Below are 17513 nucleotides of genomic sequence, written 5' to 3'. Positions count from 1 at the left end.
GTTCAAACAAAGGGTATTTAGTAGTATGTGTCAGGTATGCAAGTGTCCCAGCACTCGACATTCAAGTCCATACAATGATGTTATGCTTCATTCTTTCTCACACCAAGGAGTTTTTTCGTGATAAAACGTCATTGCTCACACGAAGGAGGCTGAAATCGATTTTTGTACAAAAAAAGTTTTTATGCAAAATGTAAACCGTATTGCTTATTTATTTCCCAGACATACGTTGGGTTGCGGGGGTAGTAGTGACCGGAAAACAGTAAAAAAAACGGTAACTACATTCCCCGCGAGCCAAGTTCTGCTTGGAGATTAGGCGCTTTCAGGCTTTTGTCTGCCTATTTCCCCCACACGTCTGGTGTAAGGGTCCTAGAAATTCCGGTACAAGCGCGAGTCCAGGTATGTAAGAAAATGTCAAGGACATTACACGCCAAACCAGGAAAGTCATGTACACAGCCAGGACACAGAAAATTTCACAGGTGTGTAAGTTCCTTGAAACACCCGGAAATAAGAGCTTTCGTGTAGTGTTAATTGCACAGCCTATTTGCCAGTGAATTTCGTGAAATTATCCTGCTGGTGCAATAATGCGAAGGTAACCGCTACTTAACCAGCGCTATACCGGCAATGATCAAATCATTGAACGAACTGTAGATTCTATGTATATACTCCACCAGGACAATCTGTTTTTAACTAACTTTGTAAGACAAGTCAAACAGTTTTGCTACGATCAGACTTTTAATAGTTTTAATGCTATTTCAATTTGACTTTTAGCCATTGTACTCGACCATTGTACTCGCATCTGCATTTTAGACATTGTAATTCGTATATTTATTCATTATAATATTCATGCTATACGTCTTATGTGTATTGTTTATGTTACAATGTTTTTGTGAATAGCAATTATGTAACGGTGAACAATGTAAACAAGCCTGATAATTCGGCTTTCGAGCCGCAAGTTGGCTGTGATACAAATAAACCATTCTCTCTCTCTCTCTCTCTCTCTCTCTCTCTCTCTCTCTCTCTCTCTCAGGTATCTAGCTTGACCGCACCGGTTTGGGATTTGGGATTCCGTGCAATTAACAGTGTGCGTTAATCCGTTGTGCAATTAAATGGCTTCTACTGTATTTTACATTCAGTTTTCTTTCAGTTCTTCTCATGTTATGCTTATGCACACGTATGTTGACTTAAGTTATTTGATTGTTTTTGTAATGTTAATGGACTCCAGGAAGAATATCTAGCTATAGATTTACAATGCTGATGCAACGACGTTTTGTGACGATTGTAGTGTACGTTTCTTTGTCTTTTAGTAAAGGAAGAATTCCGTAGAAACCTCGGACCAAACCTTGCTCAACAACTCTTTGATGTGAGCGAAAAAATCATGGAGGCTGAGTTAAAAGGTATACAGGTGATGTTTCTTGTTTTAGACCGGGTGTACCTTTATTCGCGAAGTCATGAACCTATTTCCCTTGTTTTAAGAACATGGTTTTAGGATATCAAGTCGACGGACGGTGGAATCAAATTGTAACACTTTACTAAGTATTGAAACCACTTGATAACCCTAAATGCCGGCCCTAAATGCCCTGTTTTTAATACAATGGATATAGGTTACCCCACGGATAAAAGGTAAGCTAGTATTGCCTACGTCCCTATTCACGCTTGTGTTGTTGTTCCTCACCTAGCATTAATTGTTGATAAATTGGATCATTCCAACAGTGTTGAAGAGTCTAATTTTGTATCTTATGTGGAGACTGCTGAAACCTACATCCTGTCTTTACAGCGAAGGCACAAGTTCAAAGTGATTTCCAGATGAACTACCATGAGAAGAATGCTCTCAAAAAGCTGGAGAAGGATGTTGTGAACGGAAAGGATCCACTCGACGAAAGTAAGAAATCATATTGCTTTCAGAAAGTCGTTCAGTGGCGTCTTTATACCTCTGTCACATTCTTGACGAGGTTTGGGCGTACTTCATGATCGCTGAAAAGTTGGCCGATTTTATGGTCAACAGAGCGTCGCGCATACAAATGTATGTTTCACGTAAAAATGTATTTAAAAAAATCATCCCTGTCATGATAATGAACCGCCTATGTCCTCTTGCCCTCGGACCAGGCAAGACAAAACGCTCCTTGCAAAACAGGCATAGTTCAATAAATTTTGATGTCTTAGTTGTGGGAATTTTTAATATAATTATCAGGACGACCGACAGACGCACGCCATCGGCTTGTCTCATACCCGCGAGGTATTTTCTAAATAGAAAGGTTTGCTTCATACTGTATCTGTATCTATATAGCCGGTATAATCGCCCTTATATTGGCTGATTTTGTCGCTCTCTCCAGGCGCTAAGATCATGAGGAGGATCAACAAGGACGGCGCCAAGCTGTTCCGTCTGACGCCTGAAGAACAGGACACGGGTTAGCAACTGTACTACTTATCACTATCTCAACTCGCATGTAGCTTTCGCATCATTTATGAAACCCATAATATGAATATTAAGCATCATTTCATGTCAGTGCATAGGACGAATCCATAGCATATTTTTATGTAATCATTCACGAACAAAAAGATCACCGCCGAAAAGACAGCACAGTTATCTTCTTTGGTCACTATTCATTAACTTCTTTTTATCTATTTCTGTTTTATTTAGCCATAGTGACCAATCTCAGTATGACTTACTCCCGACTATGTCCCAAATGCTAACTATTAAACTAACCTATCACCAACCATCCCGACCTCTAGCCGCAGACTGCCGAATCACTCCTGACTAATCCCCAACCGATTGCCGACCCTTTTTCGACTTGAAATAGACATAATCAGCGATTTTCAAAAGAGGGCACCTTTTCGGTTTTAATCAAGAATGTCCTTTGGTCTATTTGTAAACTTCGCCAAGAGAGCAAAATTAGATCGACCATAGCTCCCGTGCGGCATTTATGGGTCTTTTTGCTCAGTTTGGCTGGATGTCGGTCGTGTGAAGTTCGGGAGTGATTCGTCTACGTTCTGGCAATAGTCTTTTTGCTTGGGAATGAGTTAGCAGAGATTTGTCTAGGGTCTTGGGGTGAATCATTGGTAAGTTGGAAACAATCTGGTAGTAAATCAGCAATGTTTATGGCGTGGTTAAGATTTAATTTGACTGCTGACTTACTCCCGAACACCAACCGAACACTAGCCGACCGTGCCGACCACCAGCCGACCACCAACCGACCCATTCCAGAGTTGCCGTTCAGAGCCGAATGTTCGGGACATGTTCGGCGCAAAAAAATGGAACAGCCGAACACCAGCCTACTCCCGAACTACTGCCGACTTGGGTCGGCTAAGAGTCGGCTAGTGTTCGGGAGCCAAAGTCGGCTATGTGTAACCTAGGCATAACCTAGGCATTACAGACGCACATAACATAGACAACATATGATGTCAAAACATAATCGTATGTACAAAACATGCACAGAACGTGACTAAGGGGCATTTACATGAAGTGACCACCTCTTTACAGAGAAAGCACTACTGACGGCAACCTACGGAGAAGAAACTGCACAGCAGATCTGGGACGCCATCACGGTTATACGCAAGGAAGTCCAGGAAAAAGGTGATCAACATAGCCTGAACCATGATATCGTTTTCTTCCGTTTTTGAGGCTACCAACTTCAATTTGCTGAAGACTTTTGTAGCCTATATAGGAAAGTCGTGTAAAGTGCCTTTCCCAAGGGCACAAGATCGGTGACACGTCGGGGTTTGAACTCAGGACCTTCTGGACCAGAGTCAAACGCGCTGACGATTGCGCCATGCGGTCCCACTTTTCGACTAGCAATATGAATACTAGTGTATTACTAACATTATATATCAACAGAATAGCAATTCTTTCAATTAGTATTCATATACACTATTATTTTATAGTTTATATACATATTTATTAGGCACTTGATAGTTTATATTGTGGCTGTGAAAATATCAAGCGTTCAGCTAACTCATTTATTCCATGCCTTTTTTCCGCATCTAGCCCACGCTGAAGCAGACGCTGAAAAGGCCATGGAAGAATACATCGGGACTACCCAGGGCTGAACAAGATTGTTAACAAATATTTTTTATAGCTATTTAAATTCGAATTTCGTATTCAAGTCCTTTTAACAAGGCTTGCGGATGTTTTTAAAACAAGGCTTGACCATAGATGCGGAAACCCTCTGCTTGCGAAAGATATACTACTATGATCGTATACTTCTATGTACGAGATATGACACGTAGATGTGTGATTTGGTAAAGCGCTGAGCTAGCTTGCAACTCTAGTTCTGGACATGCTACGGCCGTGATTTGTGAGTGGTAGATAGCTCTTAGGGCAGAGATTAGTGATGTATATTTGGGCGGATTCTTTGGAACTGCAGAAGCCGGTTTAGTGTCAGACTTTGGAACTGCAGAAGCCGGTTTAGTGTCAGACTTTGGAACTGCAGAAGCCGGTTTAGTGTCAGACTTTGGAACTGCTGGAGCCGGTTTAGTGTCAGACTTTGGAACTGCAGGAGCCGGTTTAGTGTCAGACTTTGGAACTGCAGAAGCCGGTTTAGTGTCAGACTTTGGAACTGCTGGAGCCGGTTTAGTGTCAGACTTTGGAACTGCTGGAGCCGGTTTAGTGTCAGACTTTGGAACTGCTGGAGCCGGTTTAGTGTCAGACTTTGGAACTGCTGGAGCCGGTTTAGTGTCAGACTTTGGAACTACAGGAGCCGGTTTAGTGTCAGACTTTGAAGGAGAATGCCTCAATAAGGAATAGACAGACCTGATTTGCATAGTTGATGAGAAATCGCTATAATCAGACTGGTAAATGACTGGAATTTCTTACTTGTGACATTTGGAAGTTATGGAAATGATGAACATCGCTGAACATAAATTTGTTATACAAATGAGGACCTCATTTGCATAAATTGTCAGAAAATGCGATTAAAGCCTTCTTTCTGAATACAGATTGAGATGATCAACTAATATTATTTATGTAGATAAAGAACTTATTTGCATGATTAATGACAAACACAATTTTCAGTTGTAAAGGTTAAATCATTTGGCGAAGGTATGGGGTCGTGGAACTCTAGTTATTTATCACATTTAGTTGCTTCAGAAAATAAATTTTGCTTGAAAACGTGACAATCGAAATAATGATGATAGGCTTATTTTGATGGTTGCTTTACTTTTTAAGCAGTGGAATTTGGCACAAAACTAATCATTCAGCTCCTTGGCACTGTGCTTAATTACGCTTTGCTGCATATCATGTACTACTGAACTCTAGTTACACTAGTTATACTACAAACTACAGAGTCGAGCATTCTTCTACATAATCAATAGACGTCTCGCTGCAATCTGAAGACATTCATCAAATCTCTAAATGTCTTCAAGAATGAGATGGGAAAGTAAGTTATATAACCGAAGTTACAAGTAAATAGTTTACTGTATATTGAAACATTGTACTGTATATAACGTAATATAGTAATTCTAATAAAGATTTGTGCTGGACCAATTCGTATATTTTCTATCTGCTTTATGACGTATCGCATCTATGACCTATTGACATTTCAATTAGTAGCAAAAATAAGAAAAGCGCCACCTACATGTACATCGGCTACATATAGCGGCGAGAAACAGAACTGCAGTTAGACGCTCTGAGGAAGATGTCTGACAGGCATCGAAACGTCAGCAGGTATGAAAAAAACTGGATGTGTAAAAGAAAACTCTTATGTCCTATGATCTACCAACCTGATGAAACTATTTTCGGAAATAATGTCAACAATAAAAATTCTCTTTATCTTTGAACTAGTCTGAAAACAAACCGGATCATAAGTATCAACAAATAATGAGAAAGTTGAGCCTGTGACGGCGGTTATCACTTGCATTTCAGTTCGACCATTAAGTATCTGACCACTGAGAAAAGTGTGCGGGTGATACCGAATCACGCATAGATAAATGGACAAGATAATTAGCTTGCTTTGCTAGAGTACATCACCACTGTGTCTTTTTCACTGATATGTATACCAATAAAAACACCACCAACAAAAACCCAGAGGTTCTGTGCTCCAATCCACTGATATGCACCCATTTTGTGACGGCACTTAACGCAACTTTCATAGACATAGTATTTTAGGACAGAAATCGTGATAGTTGGAAAAGGTGTTATTTAAACTATTGTCGAACAGTTAACAAATGATTATTTATTTACTACTGAATTAATGTGATAGAGGGGTGCGATGAAAATGAATTGGGGAAATAATGTGATACCATTGTGACAACCATTATCACGTGTAAAAGTAGTTAATATGTTTTTTGGCTGAAAAGCTCTCCTGAACTAAAATGATGTGATGAATAGGTCGCACTACTTTCCTCACTTCACTCGGGTTAAAATGAGTACCTAGCTCTGGGCAAGGACGTCCCTCGGATAGGACGTTAAATGAACGTACCCTTTTGAGGAGAGCCACACATTCGACACGTTAAAGAACCCACCACGCTTATCGAAGTAGGGTCCTTCCCGGGGCACACGGTTTAAAACCTACAGCCCCATGGTCGTACCTGGGGCAATTGCTGTCGTAATGAGGTCACTTGAGTCAGCCCCAGACTCTTGCGAATCAGCCCCATCTATTGTATGCTCCTTGCAATGCAGCCCCAGGGTGCGAAGAGAGAGTAGTCGGCGCACTCAATAAAAATACGAAATCACCATGAGGCCACACCAAGTAAATTTTATGGATGACTAGTCTCCAAGCAGACCCTACGGTGCCTTAGAAATAGTATCAAAGCTGGCAAAGGAGTATAGCCGGCCAAAGGGAGATAGCCGGCTAAGGGAGTCAAACGGGCACCGGCACACTTGGTGCCGTACTAAGTCCCTGGCCAGCTTTGATACTATCTCTAAGGCACCCTTGGGTCTGCTTGGAGACTATGGATGACGTCCCCTGCAGACTGCAAAAATAGTGCGATAGGGCGAAAAAAAACAAGATGGGTGAAAAAAACAAGATGGCTATATTTTCAAAGATAGGCACCATAAAGTTGTGATGACTGTTGTACAAAGAATTAAAGAGACAAAACTGATGGTATACACCTTTCTCACGCGGCGGCCATGATGGATCTAAAACGAGTTCAATGTGGCAAACAAAAGGCTGTCCATCATAATTAGCAGTTCGACCAATGGTAGCCTGCCAATTAGGAAATCGACCAATAAGTGAATGGCTGCAAATTCGTTAAAAATTTGCATTATTATGTTTTCATTTTGCATCTCTTAAGGGACTATGGGGTCAGTCTACAATACTCTAAATTGCTACATCTTTCGGTGCATAACACTTCTTGTAATATTTATTATTTTATTTTATATCATGAAAATTTGTGTGGTTTGGGGGAAAACTAAATGGGACCTGATTTTAGAAATAAGTTTTGTCTGTTTGCCTCATTGACCTCCTCTTCGATCTATCATGGCCGCCGCGTGAGAAATGGTATCAGAGCCAACAAGGCATTCATTCCTGTATTCAAGACATGTACTGGTGTGGTAAAAGTGACACTAGTGTGGTAGACGGGCATCACCAACAAAGTTGGTAACCATACTCATAGCTTCCATATTGGTGTCACTTTTACAACTATCCAATAAGTTTCATTTCTACAACTACAGTCCTGGGTACCTCGCAAGTGTCACTTCTACAAGTACAATTATTAGGCTACAACACAATATATTTGCTCATTTTGATACTTTATCGTCATGTTGACCATCCCTGCAGAAGAAAAATTCTTGTTTTTTTTCTGAAATCAGGCGAAAATTAATGCGCGCGCTGATATCATCGATAAAATTTACTTGCTGTGGCCTTGCTGTGGCCGAGACGGAGCATGGCGCTATTTTGTTAGCTCAATGCGGCTTCGCTATGATGTTTTTCGTGATTTCCACCTGCATATATGGCATTGTAAAGTTCATCTAGTGACCCCTCCCCTGTAGCCGCTTAAGCGCCCGGTGTCTGGTATATTAAACTGAACAATGTGTCACACCTAACCTCTTTAGATTGCGGGCCAGCTTAAATGACAGCTATCTTTGTTTCGGTAAGATTCACATCCTCGCGACCGAAATTATCATTGGCTTAAGGCGTGTTCTACCGGCAGAATGGTGTCGGAATCTGTGACTGATTTGCATCTTCCTCTGGTCAGACGTGTCAAACCGGTTCCTACCCCCCCCCCCCCCCGACCTGTGAACTCAGGGTCTTCCAAGTAACCGTGCGCTACCTCAATTGGAAGCAACAATGGTGTCAGTCGTACTTATTATCCTGTTCTTGGGGTTTACATGTGAAGTGAAGTGTTTCCCGGCTGCTGTCAACGGGTCCACCTTGTCAAGACAGGAAAATACACGTACGTTTGACTTCTTTACTTCTTTATATACTTACTAAGACTTAGGGGCTCCCGTGTCTTCCGAAACATGAGGCAGTCAGGCTCTGTCAGCAGCCATCCTCCTCGCATCCTTTCGGCTGATGTTGGCTGCTTGGAGGTCCATGACTGCTCCACGTCTCTTACCCCGTGGAGACCAGCATGACTTGGGTTTTCCAGTCTATCTGGTACAAGTCTCATCACCATTAATCCTGACTTGTCTGCAACAAATCCTCAACCCAATAGTTTTGAACAGTTTCTCATTTGAGATCTACATAAACAGGATAACATTGACACAAGCGACTATACATTGAAGGGTACAAGCAACGTTCTTTTATAACCTTATTGGTGATGTATACTGAGTATAGTGCGAAACATACAGCAGCGTTGTACATTATTCCAAAGCAATAAGAAAATAATATTTTATCAATCATACAGTAGCAGCCAGTTAATTGCACAACGGATTAACGCACACTTCTGTTAACTGCACGGAATCCCCAAATCCCAAACCGTTGCGGTCCAGCCAGATAACTTCGCATTATTGCACCATTCGGATAATTGCACGAAATTCACTGGCAAATAGGCCGTGAAATTAAACGGCTTCTACTGTATATCCTATGTTAATTGAAAAGTTAAGTATTAGGCACTCCCAAAAAACGTATTTACAACCATTTACAATGATACTATATTTCATGTCTTGCATTAAAGATCGAACACCAAACTTGACTATGTAGTAATGTAAGTGCCGAAATCCCCGGTCAACACATGACGTCGGCAAGGGAATTTTCAAATCAAAATTTTGTGTGTACCTTCTATAAGAGTATGTTATTATCATTGCCTTTGGACTGGAGTAATGAATCTAGCGTTTAAACTTCAAGCTTCGTCCAGTGTTGAAATGGGAGGGAGGGGGGGGGGTCGTATTTCGGGATGAGAGACAGTAAAGGTGACTTCTGGCACTTCTGGTTACCGGAAGTATGTCATGTAACGTAATGAACCCAATAATGTACACGAACGAGTCATTTAGCTGCTATTTACTTATTCTTTATATTTACATCATCATATTTACATGAAATAGTGCTGTCATGGCTACAGAGAAGATATCACTTCAACGCTGCAGAAGTGGAAGCAACAAAGGAGCTGATCGAAGATGAGGAGAATGACGTTGACCCTAAACAAGACAGTAAGTAATTAGAATTCAACGACCTTATACCTTCGCCAAGCAATGCTTCTTTACAGGCTCGAAATACTTTTCTCTGCATACCAGCACTGGTGTAGGTAATATTTGAAATAACCTGCAACAGACAAATTTTATTTGCACCATTCTGGATTTAAGAAGTATGGATTAGACTAAATTTCTTCAGGGACCATTCCTATTTTATAATCTATAGGTGGTAACAGTCAATGCAGTCAAAACAATCCATATACACCTACATTATAGGATTTGTATCTATAAAACCTAGTACATGGACCAGTGCAGGTTAGGTGCAGGTAGACACCAGAAATACTTGCACAGCTCCAATATTACCTGCATTAACCTGCATATGCAGGTGGTATCTCGAGCCCTGTTTACAATACAAATAATATGCAAAGATGTTAGTAGCAAACTTTAGATGAATTCAGTAAAATTCCCTCGTTTAAAATCACATTTATACACTACGATATGATATCGTTTTATATCAGTAAAGGTATGATACAATTTATGGTTTCGATTATGTGTATCAGGAATGTTCCTCTTGAATCAAGTTACATATGTAACAAGAGTTCTAATATTATAAAATAATGAAATATTCTGATTATGCAAATGCCTTACACATAAGCTATGCCTGGTTATATACACCGTTAACTACCTTACACAGGTAAAATGTTGACAGTCAAATCTTACTAGTTATGACAATTGTGGCACTAATGTACTCATTATGTAAATTAGGAACATGTGTGCGTAATGTTTGCATAACTGGTATCAATTAATGTTCCACCTGCCATAATCTATATATTCTCCATACTATTGAGTCCTATAATAGAAACAAATATAGATGTTTTTCATTAATTATTCAAATCAAATCCTAGTTTTCATATTTTACACTTCATTATGTACAACTATGTCCACTAAATATTATGGAAATCCGTCGTTCCTTTTTTCAGTTATTTTTCAAAGAAGATTTTGACAAAAAAGACCCAGCAGTTCCAGAGCAAGCTACTAGGCGGCCGAAACCTACACAATTTCTTGCTTGCATCACAATGCCACAAAAATGTCAAGACCACAGCACGTTAAGGTCAGAATATACAAAAACGGGAAGTTCTGCCACAGTACCACGATCACACACCAGGGGGCCAAAATCGGCCTTCAAAATAAAGATGCTAGGAGCCCAAACTTGAGTCATTTCTTTTCAAGTAAAAAATGATATCTACCATTACACAGACCAAAATCTTCGCCATAACTTAGCCAGAACGCTAGCCAGAAATTCTGCTCCAATACCTAGAAAAGTTGCCAGGGGTCCGAAATCTAATCAATTTTGCAATTGAACCAGAATCAACCACATACCTAACTTCATGACAATCCATTCATAAGTTCATGAACGAGATAGATGTACTTTATTGCCCTTATAAGGCTAACACATTTTATCACTTCGTGTAGAAATAATTTTCAGGCTCCAGGTTGAAGAAATCGTGAGAAAACTAAGAACGATGAGCGACGAGGAAATGGAAAAAAGTAAGTAACCTTCAATAATAATTCGACACATATTCATGCTATGGATATATTCATATGTTCGAATTCGCTATCCCCTAATATGTCAATCTCAAGACCTGTATGTTCCTCTATGATGATGGTGAGTATGTCAGAGGTAACGTTAGTTCACCTTTATCCGCGAGGTAACCTATCTTCGTTGTGTTGCTAAATATGGTCTTCAGAGAAAGGGTATCAATGTATCAAGTCGATGGACGGTAGTTTCAAATTGTACTATTTTGAAAATATTGCAGTTTGAAACCACCATCTGACTTAATACCCCTAAATACATTGTTCTTAAAAGGGAACGGATAAAGGTTACCCAACGGATAAAGGTGAACTAGCGTTAAACCATTCATTCATTCACGCTGATCGTACATTTATTCATCTGCATTGCACACACACATATGGAAAATACAGGCCTTGAAGTTAATCAAAAATGAATGACCTTCTATAATAGATCTCACAATATTTCCAATTCGATATTTCAAAAGTTTGATTGTGTAAATTCTTGATATCTTGTTCACAAGAAGTCTTATTGTCGACTGTAATTTTTCCAGTAAGAAAGCTTTTTAGTCGTAAGATGGGGGCAGTCAGAGCAGACGAAGTCTTCGAGGCGGCGGAAGAAATATTTGAGAGCGAAAAAGAAGGTAAGCCAATTACATAGCTCAGGAAATGTTATCCTTGATCAGGTTCTGTAAGAAGTAAGACATGACAGATTTCTTGGTTCTTGGATTTTTGTAGAAAGTTAATTAAACGAGCAGGCAAAAATAGAATGTGAGTAAGACCAAGTATTCTGTCGTAGACACCGATGCACTGCGCTTCTCTGTACAGACAGTTTCAATGACTGAAGCAACAGTAGAACATAAACGTTTATGTTGATGTTTCACTAGAATATTAAGGCCATTCTAAAGCTCTGGAACAAACATTTGAGGTTGATGCGTGTCAGGTACATTGGTACCTTCCTTTCAAATAAGCAAATTGCAAATCCGGGAAGCATGAATCAAATCGGTGTGGCATGAAGGCACATATTGAAAAGAGTTAACAGAATACATGTAACCGTAATTCTTCTGACATATGGAGTCACCACGAGTACACGTGCTTTTATTTCATCTCAGAGTGAAGGGTCTTTGTGCAATATTATCAGCGAGCTTATTACTAACCCTGGTTTGTTGTGGACATGTAAGACTTGTCTCAGGTTCTAATGGTTACCTGTATTACACACTTAACAGTTTCAACACCTGTGTTTCTGTTACAGAAGGGTGCTGCCCGGAACTGTTTGAAAATAAGTTGCAAATAGCCACCCCTCAACCCCTTGCCCCGAAAACCAGCAATAACTTATAACTGGATGTTTATTTAACCTTTTCCCCAAATGCCGTTCAATTTGATTGAATTGCATGGAACAAAATACATTTCTTCCTTGTTTTAGAGAACTTTTAGACCCATCGAAGTCTGGGCATGTTTCTATCTACTTAAACTCAGATTTCTGTCTATGAATTCTGCCCTCAGCAAATGAAGAGTTGCGACAATCCTTCCAACTAAATGAAGGGGAAGAGGATGCTTTTGAAGAACTCGTTGAGGATACCAAAGATGGAAAGGATGTAGAAACGGAAGGTTCGCACTTTGAGTAACATCTCTAACGCTACTCTAGATATAATTGTGTTTCTCTACCATTCAGAGACTAGGCTATAGAGGGAATGTGTTTCCTAGTTAAAAGTCAAAATCCTCCGATGTGCTTATCTCCGTTTATAGTCCCAAATAGGCCCCTACAGGAGCCAATAACGTCTAATGGTGATGTAGTGTGTTCATATCCTATTGTCCTTCTCTGAGTGCTAAGAAGAGAAATGATCATGTACTATTTTTTCACGTCTCTGGTATGACTGTTTACCCGACCTTCTTGACGCAAGGCGACAAAAGACCGTTGCATTGTTTGGATGCATGTTTTGAATCCCCAGGGCAATCCAGGAAACCGCTATCCAATTTCCAACAAGTGATAATACTCTGGTCAACCTGAGAGTGTTGAATGGTGTTCAAGGGTTAAACGATGCCATATTGTTGCGTTTTCAAGTGTTATTATCAAAAGCGAGCATATGAGTGGGAAATCACGTGTATGTTGTAAGCACTGTAACATGATTGTTGCCTTTTAGTTTGCTCACTTTTATCGTTGACGATGAAATGTGAATGTAAATGTAATGAAGAAGAATTAGATACTAGATACTTAAGCTATCTTTGACCTTCAATTGATTCTGACAGATATGGAGTTCAAGCTCGGACTTTCCGAACTGGCAGACAGCTATGATCAACTGTCCCCAGAGCAGGAAGAGCGATGTACGTAAACGGTATCAAAATTTACATGGTCACATATTCATTCAAAGTATGACGCCGACAATACTTACTGCGCAATAAAATACTTATAATACATCATGGTCTACTGCTTAAGATAACTTGCAAAACAGATGAAAGCAAATCAGCAATAAGATACAGTAGTACAATTCACTATTTGCAAATTAGCACATTACAATTCTTATCCACACTGGTTATATGTTATAAATGTTGCAAACTAATTTTTATACACATGATATGCAACAATAGATGGCGGAAACGCTAATAGTTCTATAAACATTACAGTTAGAAGCCTGGTAGAGGAAGAATTTGGATCGGAGGAGGCAGCCATGATATTCCAGGAAATCAGGGCGATCCACGAGGAAATGGAGACGTTAAAGGGTAGGGAAATGCGTTATACTAAACATGCGTAACCAACGGTATAATGGGTTTAGATCCTGTCACAGTAGAATGGAATATTTTGCACCATTCTACGAACGTATGACCAGATTTTATGTACTTCCCTTTCAGAGAACCCTAACGGAGATAATGGGATCAGTTTAGCCGCGGAGAAAATCGACAAAGTAGCTGACGATCAGGAAAACAAGATGTTTTGGGGCGAGTTGAATGTAGACGTGCCTGATGAGGGAGGTGAAAGTAACGGTGACCTCGGTAGTAACAGAGACAACGGGATGGAAGAAGTCCAAGACTTTGGAAATCCAATGCACTACAGTCTGCAGGTGCAAACCCTATTCCAGCACAGTCTGCAGGTGCAAACCCTGTTCAAGAGCAGTCTGCAGGTGCAAACCCTGTTCCAGCACAGTCTGCAAGTGCAAACCCTGTTCACGAGCAATTTGAAGGTGTAACCCCTGTTCAAGCGCAGTCTGTAGGTGCAAACCCTGTTTCAGCACAGTATGCAGGTGCAGACCCTGTTCAAGCGCAGTCTTCAGGTGTAAATCCTGTTCAAGAGCAGTCTGCAGGTGCAAACCCTGTTCCAGCACAGTCTGCAAGTGCAAACCTTGTTCACGAGCAATTTGAAGGTGTAACCCCTGTTCAAGCGCAGTCTGTAGGTGCAAACCCTGTTTCAGCACAGTATGCAGGTGCAGACCCTGTTCAAGAACAGTCTTCAGGTGTAAATCCTGTTCAAGAGCAGTCTACAGGTGCTAACCTTTCTCAAACACAGTCTGCAGGTGCAAGCCCGGTTAAAGAGCAATCTGCAGGTGAAGACCCTGTTCAAGCACAGTATGCAGGTGCAAGCCCTTCTCCAACACAGTATGCAGGTGCAAGCCCTGTCCAAGGGCAATCTGCAGATAAAGACCCTGTTCAAGCGCAGTCTGCAGGTGCAGACCCTGTTCAAGCGCAGTCTGCAGGTGCAAATCCGGTTCAAGAGCAGTCTGCAGTTGCTAACCCTTCTCAAGCACAGTCTTCAGGTGCAAATGCTGTTCAAGAGCAGCCTGCAGGTGCAAATCCTGTTCAAGAGCAGTTTGCAGATGCTAACCCTATTCAAGGACAGTTCGCAGGTACAAACAATAATCCAACACAGTCTGCAGGTGTAAACTCTGTTCAAGAGCAGCCTGCAGGAGCAAATCCTGTTCAAGGGCAGTCTTCAGGTGCAAACCCTTCTCAAGCGCAGTCTGCAGGTGCAAACTCTTCTCAAGCTCAGTCTGCTGGTGATAACTCTTCACAAGCCCAGTCTGAAGGTGCAAACCCTGTTCCAGCACAGTCTGCAAGCGCAGACCCTGTTCAAGAGCAGTCTGCAGGTGAAAACCCTGTTCCAGCACAGTCTGCTAACCTTTCTCAAACACAGTCTGCAGGTGTAAGCCCGGTTAAAGAGCAATCTGCAGGTGAAGACCCTGTTCAAGCACAGTCTGCAGGTGCTAACCCTTCTCAAACACAGTCTGCTGGTGCAAATCCTTCTCAAGCGCAGTCTGCAGGTGCAAATCCTCCCCAAGAGTTGACGGCAAAGGAGGAGAAAACACATCACACATTCAGCACCACTGCTGTTTCAGACGCAAGCCTGATCGACAATAATACAGCCACTGCTTCTACCAAACGGCCGAACACAATCACAGCGATGGAGAGCTATGATAATGGAAACACTGATATTTGGAGTGAGACAACTGAAACAAATGTCACGATAAGTAACGTGGAGAACATTGCAGTGATCCGGGTCACCACCGCTACCCCAGGGAGAAACGTTGATACTTCACTGACGTCTGCTACAGTGGGCAATGACGAGACGAATGGATTGAACAACACCACAAATTCGCCAAGCAGAGGTAACAGTTCTGTAGCAAATGATCAGGGTATTGCCGACAATGTGACTGTCATAGAAACTGAAGTCTATTCAAACGTCAACACGTCTGGACAGGATAAGGATGACAGTTCGTCAGAAGGAGGCTTCCTAGTTGGCACCCTAATCTCAGCCACGCCATCGCCTACTGTAGATTCTGTGTTAGTCCGGTCTACTGCTGTGAGCAAAGACGAACATTCAACAAAAGGTGGCAAAGATGTTAGCAAACCCATAACCACACCAACTGCAATATCTGAGATGATCATCTCCACAGTGAAGACTAACGCTACATCAGACGAGTTTCCTGCTAAAAGTAATGTAACCAACGCTGTAGATGTCGTAGATGGTACAGTTCCTACACCAGTCAGGAACAACAGTAGCTCCACAGAGTTGCCATCTAAGGACATGGAAAACAGTAGGAACGATACCAGTGCACAGAAAACAACTGCAGCTGACTCGGGGCCAACTAATGCTACAGTGGGCGCCGACCAGACAGCAAATGATAACGTGAAAGAAAATCGTGCCTCGGCAGCAAATGTTACAATAGGTAAGTTAAGGTGGTATCCCTCTGCACTTGCGGTATCGGTGTGACAATGCGGTATTCGAAAGATACTCAAGGAATTTCAGAGATAAAGTCATACTTTGAAGTATTACGCAATATCCAAGTTATGAAAAATGGGCGAAAATAACACAACAGTGCCGCAGTGAACGAACCCCGCAGTGCCGCACCGTTCCCCAGTGCAGTGAGATAAGAAGTTGTCGGCTTGAGTGCTATTGACATTTTATAAAGATGACGAATCTGTTTTGATGGAGCAGACTGACCTGTCTACCATAAAAGGACATAGTACAGCAAAGTGACTTACAAGGAAAAAGCTTTTGTATCCAACTGTGAATGTAACACCTAAGTTTTCTCCCTGCAGGTCTGGAGGATCTGACCGGTGAAGAAGGGGACAAGAACGACCAAGACGGCGGGTCCAATGATGAGTTTGCTGATGATGACGACTGACCACTATGGGACCATTGAGACTTTACGATCCGACCCATGACAACTTACGTCATGACGTCAACAGCGACGCAGGCGCAAATATGCACATTATCATACTCTTCATCAAATCGATTCAATGTGATGGTAAATCATGTCAGATATGGAAAATATTACATACATATTCTCAGAATATATTGGCATCAAAATTGTATCACATACGAGGGGCGTGCAATTAGTAATGGTCCTGACCCATTTCCCATAGCAGGAGATTAATGAAACTTGGCACAGTTATTAGTCTTTCTCTTCATAGGAATCACCCAGAGTTATGCATTTCTCCCATCGTTTGATGCAGCTCTGGACACCGATTTTGTAGGACACCCCAGGTTGGTCCTCCAACTGATGCCTCATCAATGGCACAAGAGGGACGACCAGGTCTGGGAGCTGTTTCCACAGACTTCCAGCCACGTTTGAATTCAGGATGCCAGCGTTTACAAGGTCATATGATGGGGCATCATCACCATAAGTTTCATTTATTTCATCAAAAGTCTTCTTTGGTGTGCGTCCTTTCAAATACAAAAACCGGATCACTGCGCGACACTCAACTGGTTCCATTTCACACCTGGTCCATTTCGCACCTGACTAAGTTCAAACACCAGTAAATCAGAAACCACAATTAGTTCAGAGCTGTCTTTTGCAACATAACCCATAGAGATATGAATTATTACACATACAAAATTTCATTTAGATCAGACAACTGGAAGTGGGTCAGGACCATTACTTATTGCACGCCCCTCGTACTAATGTGTGAATAATATGTTGGTTAGAAAGAGATTGCTAGGTTCAAA

The 17513-nt window shown here is 41.3% G+C and overlaps 2 protein-coding genes across 4 annotated transcripts in view; both read left to right on the top strand.

The window, feature by feature from the left end:
* Positions 1–4472, top strand: part of LOC118414476 — a 15668-nt gene extending 11196 nt beyond the window's left edge. Inside the window, exons 4-8 of the mRNA XM_035818533.1 lie at positions 1305–1394; positions 1775–1879; positions 2331–2405; positions 3479–3571; positions 3983–4472. Of these exons, the coding sequence (XP_035674426.1) occupies positions 1305–1394; positions 1775–1879; positions 2331–2405; positions 3479–3571; positions 3983–4044 (425 nt within the window). The 3' untranslated portion in view covers positions 4045–4472. The remainder of the gene's footprint in view (positions 1–1304; positions 1395–1774; positions 1880–2330; positions 2406–3478; positions 3572–3982) is intronic.
* A 3691-nt stretch (positions 4473–8163) lies between these two features.
* Positions 8164–16881, top strand: LOC118414900. Of its 3 annotated transcripts, none has more exons than XM_035819192.1 (9): positions 8164–8328; positions 9419–9523; positions 10979–11053; positions 11629–11718; positions 12578–12682; positions 13322–13396; positions 13697–13792; positions 13922–14190; positions 15091–15303. In XM_035819192.1, exons 1-9 carry the CDS (start codon positions 8223–8225, stop codon positions 15208–15210), a joined length of 1041 nt encoding a protein of 346 aa, XP_035675085.1. In that variant the 5' UTR covers positions 8164–8222; the 3' UTR covers positions 15211–15303. The 3 variants fall into 3 exon arrangements, with proteins under 3 accessions (XP_035675085.1, XP_035675087.1, XP_035675088.1); XM_035819194.1 differs by having other exon boundaries at positions 13922–14280; positions 15091–15162; XM_035819195.1 differs by lacking the exons at positions 13922–14190; positions 15091–15303 and adding an exon at positions 16604–16881.
* Positions 16882–17513: the final 632 nt, after the last annotated feature.

Source organism: Branchiostoma floridae, chromosome 4, assembly GCF_000003815.2.
Source record: "Branchiostoma floridae strain S238N-H82 chromosome 4, Bfl_VNyyK, whole genome shotgun sequence".
Classification (NCBI taxonomy): domain Eukaryota; kingdom Metazoa; phylum Chordata; class Leptocardii; order Amphioxiformes; family Branchiostomatidae; genus Branchiostoma; species Branchiostoma floridae.
Note: the sequence above shows the minus strand (reverse complement) of the source record. Positions and strands in the feature narration are given on the sequence as shown.

Excerpts from the sequence above, each read along its gene's own strand:
- LOC118414900 (XM_035819192.1), top strand. The coding sequence starts at position 8,223 with ATGGTGTCAGTCGTACTTATTATCCTGTTCTTGGGGTTTACATGTGAA. Across the intron at positions 8,329-9,418 it reads GTCAAGACAGGAAAATACAC|TGCTGTCATGGCTACAGAGA; the intron begins GTACGTTTGACT and ends TACATGAAATAG. Across the intron at positions 14,191-15,090 it reads TGTTCAAGAGCAGTCTGCAG|GTGCAAACCCTGTTCCAGCA; the intron begins GTGCAAACCCTG and ends CCCAGTCTGAAG.